General features: G+C 39.4%; 2 protein-coding genes across 12 annotated transcripts in view; one reads left to right on the top strand and one right to left on the bottom strand.

Annotated features, from left to right (window-relative positions):
• Positions 1-6,521, top strand: part of LOC124866061 (focal adhesion kinase 1-like) — an 80,081-nt gene extending 73,560 nt beyond the window's left edge. For 8 of the 11 annotated variants that reach the window (XM_047361706.1, XM_047361701.1, XM_047361707.1 and 5 more), the window contains 6 exons: positions 184-287; positions 513-521; positions 2,462-2,617; positions 3,466-3,546; positions 3,641-3,726; positions 4,735-6,521. In XM_047361706.1, coding sequence (XP_047217662.1) covers positions 184-287; positions 513-521; positions 2,462-2,617; positions 3,466-3,546; positions 3,641-3,726; positions 4,735-4,861 — 563 coding nt within the window. In that variant the 3' untranslated portion in view covers positions 4,862-6,521. The remainder of the gene's footprint in view (positions 1-183; positions 288-512; positions 522-2,461; positions 2,618-3,465; positions 3,547-3,640; positions 3,727-4,734) is intronic. The other 3 variants (XM_047361708.1, XM_047361709.1, XM_047361700.1) reach the window with 1 other exon arrangement.
• LOC124866063 (prostate stem cell antigen-like) lies at positions 6,510-13,429 on the bottom strand. Its single transcript, XM_047361710.1, has 3 exons — positions 13,275-13,429; positions 10,115-10,231; positions 6,510-7,016 (listed from the first exon to the last, which is right to left on the bottom strand). Exons 1-3 carry the CDS (start codon positions 13,315-13,317, stop codon positions 6,808-6,810), a joined length of 369 nt encoding a protein of 122 aa, XP_047217666.1. The 5' UTR covers positions 13,318-13,429; the 3' UTR covers positions 6,510-6,807.
• Positions 13,430-13,650: the final 221 nt, after the last annotated feature.

The following is a 13,650-nucleotide window of genomic DNA, read 5'->3' as shown; positions in this document are numbered from 1 at the left end:
CATCTGTTTTAATGAAGTTGGGCTCATTATTTTGGCTGTTTTGAATTTACCAGTTTCTTAACATGAACTAAAAGACAGATTTGCTTGAAATCAGTTTCACATTGGAGTGATAGTTCCCCTTTGTTTTTACTAGCTTTAGATGTTGTCCTTGAACTTCTGAGCAACTTTGTTTTGTTTTTGCAGAACATGTGGTCCCCCCCAAAAAACCTCCTCGACCGGGGGCCCAGAGCCAAGTGGGAAGTCTGGGTTGTCTAAACACTGGAGACTGTTACAACGATGGTGTGAAGGTGCAGAAATAATGAAAATAAACGCATGCAATCTTTACTCTTATATGACTACAGCAGCATGCACATGTGCAAGATCAGAACAAATACCAAATATACACATTGCATGTTGTTAATGGTGATGATTATTAATGTTTTCCTTTTTTTTTATTATCTCATTATCTTTGGCTGCTCCGTCTCTCCCTTCCTTCTCCTCCTCCTGCACTCCTCCTTACTGTTGACCCCCAGCCCTGGCGGGTAAGCAGCGCACTGTGTGTTTACTGTGTGTCTTGTCTGACGTCCATTCAATCACATTCTGAACTATTAACATGTGGATTACATTACTTGCTGTGTCCCTGTAATGTAGTCAGGTTTTAGTTGTGTTTTCCCTCCTTAACTAACCTTCGCTTTTGTGGATCTCATCTAACCAAGCCCTCGTTAAAATGCTTCTGTGGCCAAAGTAAACAAATGTGTCATATCTAACAACGACCTTACTCTTTCTTTGTTTTTTGAGTGCTTTTTTTATGTTGACACTCACTCTAAGGTTTTCATCTTAAAAACAGAAATTAAACTGTTATATTGATGGGTTTTGTCAGAAGCGACTCCCCAACAGGTTGCCATGTTGTCCCAAACTACTTCCACTTTCTACCCATAAATAAACCATTTAATTTATATTTACTGAACCATTGCAGATCAGTTTATCTGCTTAATAAAAATATTTAATAGTAATATCTAGGAAGATTTTATCTTTGACCGTATTTCTGTAGGTTGTACCTCTGACCCCTGTTTGAGCCTAATGAATTCAGTTAGTTAAATATGACAGATTCTGACCCTTGATCCAACTACTAGAGTATTATTATTTATTGGGGTCACAGAATGGCATTACCTTACAGTAGACTGTGAATAAATTAAATAAAAATAAAAAACTTTAAATCATCAGTTGTCCAAGCGGGTCTGAAACACCCCCGGGCAGAAATAGCTTGACGCATGGTCAGTAAGAAGCAGCCCAGACAGACGGCTCCATTTCATACCCCAAAGAAATTGTTAATGAAACATTCAAAGGTGCAGAAATGTTAAATGACCATCACCTGTGAAAAGGGTGTCAAGTCAAAGAAAAACTAAAGCTGACTTCAAATGCGTTAAATTAGAGCAATTGTGTAAATTATCCATGGAGAAATAAAATATTATGAAAACAAGGACACATTTATTGAGAGCCAAGAAAACCATTCCATCAAAACATGTTAACCAAATACAGAGGCCCAAAGCTCTGGTTGCATAGTTTTTCATTTTTGCTTGTTGAAAATCCTTCTGCACCTCAAACTTGCTATGTTTTATTTCGCAGGTGTAAACTGTATGTCCTAGATGATTTAGGATTGTGTAATTCCTAAAAATAACAATTCCTAGAGATAATATTTGCATAGAAAAGCACAGAGGGATCAGGTCATGTTTTCACCTTGACCTGCCCCGGCTGCTGACCGGCTGGTCGGAAACTCAAATACCTTCATTATATTCTGATGGATGAATTTGTTTTAGAATAATACTAAAACGCTGTTTTACAGCCAATTCTGTCTCTCACACATGGTGTAGCCTCGTCAGACTTAACTGAATGGCTGCTCAAAGCAACAAGGCTGGAAGAAATATTGTTGCAAAGGAAATAAAGTTATAACCATTCTCTATTAGTGAATAATCGCTGTTTAGTCCATCCTACACTCCATTCCTTATTAGACAAGTCCAACGGTTCCAGATGTGGAAAGAAAGCTGATCCCTGTTAGTCCAACAAAACCAGTGAACTTCCTGCATACCATGCTCCAGAAACTGAACCAATTTTACCATTTTGTTTTTCATACAGACCAGACTACTAATTAAACAGGTTTGAGGTTAATATTTTGTATTCAAATTTCCAGAATGTTTTTAAAAACATCAAATATCTAATCATTTGTTGTGGAAAAATGTGGAATTTTATAATATAAATGTGTAGGAACTCTTTTTTTTAAAAATGGGTTCGGAAACAAAAACTGTGATCGATGCTTCTAGTTTCGTATTTCAGTTATTATTTATTAACTAATTCGTTATTGATCTTTTAGTCATTTACTTGAAATGTTTATTCTTTGCAGTTTATCTGTATTATACCTGCAACTGTGTTAAATTCAGCCTTGAAGAGCCGATGGTTGATTATTTGTTGTCCTGTAACTGTTTAGCTGCAGCCTCAGGAAATAAGCCCACCCCCCACGGCCAATCTGGACCGCTCAAATGACAAAGTGTATGAGAATGTGACCGGATTGGTCAAAGCTGTGATCGAGATGTCCAGCAAGATTCAGCCAGCTCCTCCAGAAGAATACATCCCGATGGTCAAGGTAACAGAGCTGCACCTGTCCTTTTCTGATGCATGTTTGACAAACTTCTCCATAAGAGGTTTTGGAAACTTTGAGCTCCTCAGAGCTCAGGGTTTTGATGAATGATGATAAATTATTTAAGATTCAGCAAAAATACCACTCATCACCCCGAGGTTTTTAGGGTTTTTACTTTTATCAAAACCAGCAGATCAGTGCAATATAAGCCAGATTTTTGTGACAGTAGTGATTCATTATCCACTATTCTGCCAATGTTTTATCAAGAGAAGGGATAGGTACCGAATTCGGTATTTTGTAGGTACTGGCTGAATTCCGTCGGTACACGGAGTACCTATTGACGTTACATCAAACGGTACCACGTTTCGGTACCTAAACACATTATTGTGACACCGAGGGAGTGCAAGAGTGGGCGAGATCTGAGCTATAGTGTGCCTCAGGTCTACGGCTACAACTCCTGCATTCAGCACCATTAGCGACTGGTCGTCTGCAGGCAGCAACATGGGAGAAGAAATGTTTGAAACAACTGAGATGTTACAATACACACAGTTGGATGTTTTGCTATATTCATTAAAGTTTTTATAATGAGAAATAAATGGCAAACTGAAAAATGTTTAGATTTTATTATCAAACGAATTAACTTTGTTTATCACATAAACACACACAAAAGTACCGAAAACTGGTACCATTGAGTAATGATACGGTACCTTTGCCCGGTACCTGGGAATCGGTATCAGTTCAAATGTGAAAGGTACCCATCCCCAACCGAGGAGTGTCTGTATTTAGTTTAAAATCCTAATATTTTTTTCAAATGTGTTTTCTAAAAAGCAGTTTCTGTGTGTTTCTGTGTCCAGGATGTGGGTCTGGCTCTGAGGACGTTATTAGCCACAGTCGATGAGACTCTACCTCAACTTCCAGCCAGCACGCACAGAGAGGTGGAGACACTGAGTCTTTACTGGCTGCAGTTTCACTGACAGACTGAAAGTTTGACCTCAGTCAGATCTTTTAATGCTTTGTTGCCTTTAACAGATCGAGATGGCCCAGAAGCTGTTGAACTCTGACCTGGCAGAGCTAATCGGAAAGATGAAGTTAGCCCAACAATATGTGATGACGAGGTAACTCTAACATCACTTTAATTGAAAGGACAATGAAGTTTTATTGTGTTTTTATAAAAGACGATAACATTTTAAAAAAAGGAAGATGAGTCAAACCACAAATGTTTTAACAGGGTTAACATCTGGGCCATTGTAGAAGTTTAACATTAGCCTTCTGTATTCACTTAAAGCTAATGTTAATGGGTTTGGGCTCATTGTCCATCAGGGACACCCAATAGTGTCCATGTTTCAGCCCTCCAGCTGTTGATTTGAGGTGAAATAAAAAAATATTATTACAACTACTTTGTGTGATGCACCGCTGGCATTAAAACCCCTCAACATGATGCTGCCACCTGCATGCATCACAGCTGGTACATTGTTCTTTGGGTTGAACGCCCCACCTTCACTCCTCCAAACCTACCTCCTGTCCTTGTGCCCAGATTGTGACCACAAACCTATTTTCTTCAGAAGGTGCTTGAGTTGAGCTGCAAATTGATTTAGATTTTTGATTTTAATCAACACCTTTTTAGTCCAGGTTATTGATACATTGACTTCCCAGTGGACTGTAAATGATCCAGCAGGTTCCAGTGTATGATGTGCTTGATCCCAAGTGGTTCCTGGGTTGTTCCTAAACATCATAAGCCATTTCCCTTTTATTGGAGGGAGCTAGTATGGGTGCTTGGCTCAGTTCATTGTTCCAACAGCAACATACTGTAGGTGTGTTCTATTCTCTCCAAGTTGCAGCACTTTTTTCTTAATATTAGTTTTTAAAATAAGTATATATCGTTTTGATCCTGTGTTGATTAAATAATCTACATTCATTTTAGACTTCTGAAAGAAATACTTTTGTTTTAATTAATTGAAGTTGTTTATTGGATGATCCTTCTACTCCAGATTTATGACTTTGACCTTGCAGGCTTCTGACCTGCACTGCATTTGCCAACCTCGCTTTTTTCATATTTGCTGCATTATCTTTAGATATTTTATCATTAATTGGATTGATATCCACAAATATTTTTTTCATCTTAGCCTCCAGCAAGACTACAAAAAGCAGATGCTGACGGCGGCTCACGCTCTCGCCGTCGACGCCAAGAACCTCTTGGACGTCATCGACCAGTCGCGGCTGAGGATGATGGCCCACTCCCGCCCCCACTAGCTCCCGCAAAAAGAGACTGAGCACCTCTACGGCTTCTGTTGGAGAACTAAAGACTCGTGGGTACCTTATGTGGGTCAGTCCTCAGAGGAGACAGAAACAGCAGCTATTACACTCACGGAGTGAACAATGGCGGCGCTCTGGTTTATTCACTTCCTTCAATCCTACTTTAACCACTGTGACTTTATTGAATAAAAGATCAGAGCAAAAACACTTCCTGAATCAGAGACCTGGCTGCTGCCCTGGCAGAGAGAATGACATTAATGGATTTTTTTTTTTTTTTTTATGGGATCTGAAGGTTTAATAGATATAAAAGCTTAGAATGATATCAAACACTATCATGGGAGGGGGGGGTCTTAAGCTGCTGCCATAGCGTGGGGGTTTGGATTGGACTGTGATAATCTGAAACAGATCTCTGTGAAACCTAACAAGGAATGGACTTCAGCCAGCAGCCATCTCTGTGTGTTTGGCTCAAACACATTCAGCTAGAACAGAAACCTGGCAGATCACACCTTGGATATTTTCTCTTCTGATTCTGTCCCAGACTTTGCTTTATATGGACATTTCAGCAAGACTGGGTTTGCTCTGGAACAGCAGCCTTTAGTCTTCTCCTGTGTTTCCTCTGTCTCACCAGCTTTTATTTATAAATTCAAATTACAGAGGAGACAGAGGGAGGAACAGGAATTTAACATTCAGAACTTTCTGGAGAAACTGCACACTGTCCTCTTCCTTCGTCTCTGTTTGACTCATGGTCTTCCTCCACTCCTCTCTGAGCTGGTTTTAAAGACTCTAAATGTGAAGAATTCAAATCTGTCTTGGTGACACACCCCACTTCCGGGGAACTTTGTCTACTCTTTTCTTTTTGTTGGCTGGCTCCATGTTTTTTGTATTGTTTTTAGCAGTGACGGTCTTCTTATTGTAACTTCAATCCCAGGAAAGAGGGATGATCCAAAATTGTGAAATAAGTTAGACTATTTATGTACGTAAGGCATCTACTCCTCTCTATTCTCTCGTGATATTTACTCCCACTACAGCTGTTCCTCACAAGAAAACCCAGGTTGCACCGTCCTGTGTCCGATCAGCCTTCGGTGACACCAAACCTGCAATTTGCTGGGCCAGAACAAAACCCACATCTGGAACCTTTGTGAAATCCATTGTTTGTCAGGTGCAACACTTTAAAAATGCCCCTCCTAGCAACGGTCTATAGGTAAACAAACAACCATGAGAAAATGTGGACTGATCACCTGCAGTGTGACGTACATCCTGGTCACCACGCTGGTGTAGCATGCTATACTGGCAAGGAGAAGAGCATATTTGCACAGCACCTAAAAGGAAAAACACTTTTTTGTTGGATTTAATCCAAATGAACCCAGATATTATTCTCCTGTTTAACCAGCAATGAAACATCAAACATCTGGGTCCAATATGGGTTAAAATACTTCAAAACACACGCATATAAAATGAAATCAACAAAAACAATCTATTTTATCTCAGTGTTGTGTAATTCTACTCATGTTGGTATATTGTAAGCTATACTGGTGTGTATCACTGATGAATTGTACAGAAGCCGTAATAGTAAACACTGGTTTTTATTTTGTCTTCTTCGCTGAATCTGCCATCTTGTTAAATAGAAGAAAAAATAAAAATAATGTTGAAATGAAAATCAGTTTGTTTTTATTTTAGGCAGTCTGGCTTACAACATTTCATTTAGTTGAAAGTACTTCACATAGTGTTTTCATTTCATGCTCCCATTTGCATTTTTAATGAGTATTTATTGCCATACATAACAAAGCATAAAGAATGTATCACATTACAAATTTTACAGCTGTATTTGTCTCTATTGTTAATCTTAGAATATACTGTACATAAAATAAATCATTTCAACAGACTTTTACAGATTTACAGGTATTTACATGAATTTCTGTTGTCGTCAGCTGCTCTGACTGACCTCAATGCGACAGCAGCACTGAAACAGCAGTGAGGAGCAGCAGCAGCACCGCGTGGGAGTGAACAGAGTCTGCTGCGCTCATGTTGCACATGTCGTAGTTGCAGCAGTTGACGGTGTTTCCGTTTCCATCTGCGTTAATCGAGGCAGTCGAGGCCGCCCCTCTGCATGTGGCGCTGCTGGCGCATTGCTTCACAATGGCTTTCATGTAACCTGAACATACGCACAGATGCAGCCATTACTGTCAAACACCTGCTTATACACATATATACATATACTATGCAGATTTATGCCTTAGAACATTTATCACATATTGTCACATGACCACAAACCTCAGTTTATTTTACTGAGCTTTTATGTGATAGGTCTACACAGAGCTGTGCGTAATTAAGTAGAAGGAAAAGAATAGGTGAGTTTTTTTCTAATAACCACTAAATAAAATTCATAGAAACTTGCCATCTTCAGAATTGATCAAATTAACAAATAGTGTTCAATTAATAGCAAACAGATTTCATATAAATCTACTGTATAAATATCCAGCTGTTCTGTGACTGATCCTCAGAGGTTTGCTAAAGAACATCAGCGAACCGACAGCATCATGAAGACCAAGACAAAACACATTACAATCAGTTAGGTTATAAAACAAAATAATTGATGCTTTGAACATCTCACAGAGCGCTGTTTAAACCATCATCTAGAAGAGCAAGAAAAGCTTTTAGGATGGCCCATGGTAATTCTGGAGGAGCAGCAGAAATCCACAGCTCAGGTGGAAAATAACCTGTTGATAAGGATGAGTTATTCATGAAATCTGACCTTTCTTCAAGGGCTGCATGAAGAAAGTCCTGTTGCAGTTTGCCACAAGCCATGGAAGGGACATAGGAAACAGTAAGACCAAAATCTTATGTGGTGGAAAACTAACTCCCCCCATCACCCTGCAAATATGATTCCTACAGTTAAGCATGGTAGTGGCAGCATCATGCTGTGGGCATTCTTTTCCTCAGCACGGCCAAGGGAGCTGATCAAAGTTGAGGGAGTATGGAGGAGGTAAATACAGGGTAATGCTCAAGGAAAATCTGTTACACTGCAATAAAGTGAGACTGTTCTGCTGTTTTAGCTGTTTCCCTGCTACCAAACATCTGACCTAAAGGAATGGGTGATTAATACGCTTCTGTTGCACTTGTAATACAGTCATTTGAATTTGCTGTGCTGGAACAGAGACACATCTAATACATGAAGCATGTTTGGACCCCGAGGACCAGGACTAAAAACCTCAAGGTTTACATTAAAGCATGTTTGTTTTTAAATGGTCCAGTCAAAATGCAGACCTAAATCCAAGCAAGAATCTGTGGCAAGCCTTGAAAACTGATGTTCACAGAGGCTCCTCATCCAAAAAGAGGTGAATAAATTTCAGTATCTACAGGTCCTTCTCAAAATATTAGCATATTGTGATAAAGTTCATTATTTTCCATAATGTCATGATGAAAATTTAACATTCATATATTTTAGATTCATTGCACACTAACTGAAATATTTCAGGTCTTTTATTGTCTTAATACGGATGATTTTGGCATACAGCTCATGAAAACCCACAATTCCTATCTCACAAAATTAGCATATTTCATCCGACCAATAAAAGAAAAGTGTTTTTAATACAAAAAACGTCAACCTTCAAATAATCATGTACAGTTATGCACTCAATACTTGGTCGGGAATCCTTTTGCAGAAATGACTGCTTCAATGCGGCGTGGCATGGAGGCAATCAGCCTGTGGCACTGCTGAGGTCTTATGGAGGCCCAGGATGCTTCGATAGCGGCCTTTAGCTCATCCAGAGTGTTGGGTCTTGAGTCTCTCAACGTTCTCTTCACAATATCCCACAGATTCTCTATGGGGTTCAGGTCAGGAGAGTTGGCAGGCCAATTGAGCACAGTGATACCATGGTCAGTAAACCATTTACCAGTGGTTTTGGCACTGTGAGCAGGTGCCAGGTCGTGCTGAAAAATGAAATCTTCATCTCCATAAAGCTTTTCAGCAGATGGAAGCATGAAGTGCTCCAAAATCTCCTGATAGCTAGCTGCATTGACCCTGCCCTTGATAAAACACAGTGGACCAACACCAGCAGCTGACACGGCACCCCAGACCATCACTGACTGTGGGTACTTGACACTGGACTTCTGGCATTTTGGCATTTCCTTCTCCCCAGTCTTCCTCCAGACTCTGGCACCTTGATTTCCGAATGACATGCAGAATTTGCTTTCATCCGAAAAAAGTACTTTGGACCACTGAGCAACAGTCCAGTGCTGCTTCTCTGTAGCCCAGGTCAGGCGCTTCTGCCGCTGTTTCTGGTTCAAAAGTGGCTTGACCTGGGGAATGCGGCACCTGTAGCCCATTTCCTGCACACGCCTGTGCACGGTGGCTCTGGATGTTTCTACTCCAGACTCAGTCCACTGCTTCCGCAGGTCCCCCAAGGTCTGGAATCGGCCCTTCTCCACAATCTTCCTCAGGGTCCGGTCACCTCTTCTCGTTGTGCAGCGTTTTCTGCCACACTTTTTCCTTCCCACAGACTTCCCACTGAGGTGCCTTGATACAGCACTCTGGGAACAGCCTATTCGTTCAGAAATTTCTTTCTGTGTCTTACCCTCTTGCTTGAGGGTGTCAATAGTGGCCTTCTGGACAGCAGTCAGGTCGGCAGTCTTACCCATGATTGGGGTTTTGAGTGATGAACCAGGCTGGGAGTTTTAAAGGCCTCAGGAATCTTTTGCAGGTGTTTAGAGTTAACTCGTTGATTCAGATGATTAGGTTCATAGCTCGTTTAGAGACCCTTTTAATGATATGCTAATTTTGTGAGGTAGGAATTTTGGGTTTTCATGAGCTGTATGCCAAAATCATCCGTATTAAGACAATAAAAGACCTGAAATATTTCAGTTAGTCTGCAATGAATCTAAAATATATGAATGTTAAATTTTCATCATGACATTATGGAAAATAATTAACTTTATCACAATATGATAATATTTTGAGAAGGACCTGTAGATAGGCAAAGCTGTTGAATACATATCCCAAAAGACTTAGAGCTCGTGGTGAGCAGCTGAAATCTATTTGTTTGTAAATTATTTTAAAAGACCACATAATGTTTTCCTTCTACGTCACAATTATGCTCTACTGTGTTTATGATGTCAATCCCACTAAAAAGCATTGAACTTTGAGGGTCGTAACTTGACAAAAAGGTTCAAGGGGCGTGAATACTTTAGCAAGGCACTGTAAAGGGAAACAAAGATGGGTGCAGAAATTTGCAGCTATGTCTCATTTGTTACCCAAAGTGTCCACGATGGTCATGCAGGTGTCGAGTGGCTGCTGACAGTCCTGACTGTTCTGGTTGCATTCAGTGTTGGTGGTGGAGGAGCTGCACACGTAGCACTTCAGCGACGTTGCTGGACAGAAACCAGAGTTACAGTCACGTTAAAGATGCAATCGGAATGTTTATTGCAGGAAGGTTGTTACACATTACGAGAAAGTAAATGGAGATACTGTTAGTGGCGTATTAACGCAATCTTAACCCCCCCCCCCCCCCCCCCCCCCCCCCCACACACACACACACACACACACACACACCACCTTTCCATTCATTATCTGCAAGGCTGGTTTTAAATAATTTAAAGTATAAAAATAATATAAAAATTAATAACCTCTCACAAAAAGGTTTGCTTCAGAGAATATAAGAAATAATCTTGTGAATTTCTACTGAACTGGAGCTAGTAAAACGCTTTTGTGTCAAAAGTCTTGCAGTTTAGAGTACAAAACTGTCAGGTTCTTAAATGTTTTCCTTAGTACGTCTTCTTAACCCCCGATGTAATGTTGAAACAAGAAGAAGCTGGTCAAAATTATACAGAAACTGTTAAACTCCCAAATCACATGTAATTACATTGAAAACATAGACAGTAATGCCTAGACTGGTCAGACTTGCTTGTTTAATTGTGAGTTTCGGTGTTGTCCATCTCACACTTCATAGTTCTGCTCGCTTTGAATGTTATCAGCTTCATGAATGATTGTGAACATGTTCTCCTAGTAAAATGAAATCGGTTCAAACTTCCTTTTAAAAAAATAAATGAAATTCTGAATCAAACGACTGGACATTAAAGAAATGCACATGTCCCGTCAATCAACTCCATTTTCCTCCACCTGGTTTGACAGCTCTCCTACCAGTTATCACACCTAAGTGATTATATAAAAAGCTGTACATAAATCCTGAGTCATCCCTGATTTCTTTATACTTGGCGTCCAAGAAGTCAGCCTTGGCTGAAGTTGTTTAAAGTGACTTTGTTCAGTAGTTCCCCAGATTTTCCAGTGAAAGTTTTTTCCTCAGCTGATTTAAGTAAAGTTTATTCATTTTCTTTAAAAAACCACCTGGTACTATCCACGGCAAAATAAATAGTCTGAAAGTTGCTTCCTAAAGTAAAGAAACATGAAAGTAATGCAGGGTTCCTGTGCAGTCTGGAATTCAATGTCAGCGTTTTCCAGGTATAGATTAAGTATGAAAACAATATAAGTCTGTACAAATATTTAAAAATATTTGTATTTATAGACTTTATACTCTATCCCGTTGATCATTACCCTTCATGTGTTTTTCTTTCCTTCTTGTTCTTCCTTGTGTCCTACCACTCTTCCTGGTGTCCTTTCTTCCATGTGTCCCACCTCGTTCCCGTCCTGTCTATTTCCTGCCTTCCTTTATTTCTTGTCTCTCACTTTCATTCCACTCCTGTCCTTCCTTGTTTCTTCCTCTCTTTTATCTCACTTCCTTCATAATGTTTTTCTTTCCTTGCTTGTGTCTTTGTCTTGCCTCCCCAGTCTTTGTGTTTCTTTTCTTCCTTTCTTCCTTTTTGTATCCTCCTGCCTTCTTTCCTTTAACATCTTCTGTCCTTTCTTATTACCGTCCTTCCTTAAAGCCTGCCCACTGTAGAAGGATCAGCCATAGTTAACTTTATTTTGTTACATTTTAGGATTGACGAAAAGGAGTGAAAACTCTGGAAAGCTGAGTTTGGTGGAGTTAGGAATTTTTCATAAACGATGTGTTTGAACCCTGAGTAAAACCAGCCGAGATGAGTCGCAGGACCTGAGAGACACATCATCCTTCAGTTGATCGAGTTAATACCATGTTTTCAGCTAAACGCTATTTATAAATCCACTTGCAAAAACCTTAGAAATATTAAAACGATATGAAGGAAATCTGTCGGTGAAAGCAAAATATGAAATTAAGGATCACTCAAGACTTTGTACATTATAAACAGAGCAGTAAATCGGTACAAGTTAAACTGAACCCAAAGCATCCAGCCAATTTAAAAAGGTGAATGTAAATTGAAGGTGTCACAATCTCTTTGAAGAGGAAAGTCAAAGGTGACTTTGATTTGTTTGAACCATGATCTGCTAATTTACCAGTTAAATGTTTTAGTCTGTTTGCTCCAAAATGCAGCCAGGAAACATCCGCTTCAGTTAGTGTTGTAATTTCCAAAAGCTATTACTTTGTTGCTCTTAAACACCTCAGTCAGCTGTTGGCAGGTGTTCTGGTGAGATGGAGCGAGAGCAAGACTGTCTGGAAAACTTTACTTTTCCAAATCCACTTATAAAGAAATCAAATAAGTAGTTCCACAGTCTCAGTACAAAACATATTTCATATAAAACGTTTATTTAGAAATTCTCATGAGAATGAGGTTGCATCCTCAAAGATTTATTCTGTCTTTGCCTTTTAGACTCACTTTTATATAATCAAATAAATATTTGAATCAGATAGAGATAACCATGAAGTTTGCAAACTGATTTAGTTATTAGTGAAAAAAACTATCCTAGTCAATCTGCCCCATGTGGATAAACTAAGCCCCCCTCCTGTAATTCTATGACCTCGTTTTTGACTCGTTTATGTGCTCTTGGAGTGATTTCACAAAAATGTGAATGAACACACATGGAATAATGTAGTAAACAAAAAGTTAGAAATAACTCTAAACATTTTTATATTTATATTCTTCAAAATAGCCCCCCTTTGCTTTAATTAATGCTTTGCTCTCTTGGCAATCTCTCCATGAGCTTCATGAGGTGGTCACCTGAAATGGTTTTCCAAAGAGTCTTGAAAGAACTTCCCAGAGGTTAATTGAGAGAAGGCCAAAGGTTAATATTTCAAGTCATCACAGCAAAGGGCGGCTGCTTTAAGGAATCTTAAATATAAAACTTATTTTCTTTGTTTAAATGACTATTTAACTTAAACCTAAGTTAATCAAAAGTTCCAGGTAAAATAGTAAGTCCAGTGTGCCGATAGCAACCCACCCAACCTGACTGCTCATGTTTCTGACGTTGGGTATTTTCAGTAAAATCTCCTTTGCAGAAGGCATTCTGTGCAGCTGATGTTACAGTCATCTCTACAACACTACTTGGTTAACTTAATTTTACTTTGTCGTTAAATAAGTATTCAAAGGTTAGCTCACATACCTGGAGAGAAGAGGAAGAAGAGGATCACAAAGCTAAGTAGCATCTTTTGATGTTAAAGGTTGCAGTCTGCAGTCAAACCTGTTGTGTTCAGCTCCCTGTGTGTTTGTGTGTGTGTATTTGTGTAGTCTCAGGTGTTGCCTTTAAATGAAACAGCTAAGCAGATCCTCCCACATCAGCCACCATCGTGACATCAAACTAAATGTTGCCTCATTGTGAAGGACATTCTTCGATATTGACTGCGGTTTCGTTGAAACCTGTCTGGTATTTATCGCCTGTCATTCACGGACGAGTTACTAGGTTTGGTCTAACTTTCATTTTGTGAAACTGCAGGACAAAGCTTTGAATTCAGGAAAGCCTGTAGTTTATGAATTAAATC

The sequence above is a fragment of the Girardinichthys multiradiatus genome, chromosome 3 (genome assembly GCF_021462225.1).
Source record: "Girardinichthys multiradiatus isolate DD_20200921_A chromosome 3, DD_fGirMul_XY1, whole genome shotgun sequence".
Classification (NCBI taxonomy): Eukaryota; Metazoa; Chordata; class Actinopteri; order Cyprinodontiformes; family Goodeidae; genus Girardinichthys; species Girardinichthys multiradiatus.
The sequence above is the reverse complement of the archived record's forward strand: the minus strand, read 5'-3'. Positions and strand labels throughout refer to the sequence as shown.

What these genes read in the sequence shown, in the direction of transcription:
- LOC124866063 (XM_047361710.1), bottom strand. Translation starts at nt 13,317, where the DNA reads ATGCTACTTAGCTTTGTGATCCTCTTCTTCCTCTTCTCTCCAG. An exon ending in CTTCTTCCTCTTCTCTCCAG is followed by an intron (nt 10,232 to 13,274) that starts GTATGTGAGCTA and finishes GTTTCTGTCCAG; the next exon opens with CAACGTCGCTGAAGTGCTAC. An exon ending in GACCATCGTGGACACTTTGG is followed by an intron (nt 7,017 to 10,114) that starts GTAACAAATGAG and finishes GCGTATGTTCAG; the next exon opens with GTTACATGAAAGCCATTGTG.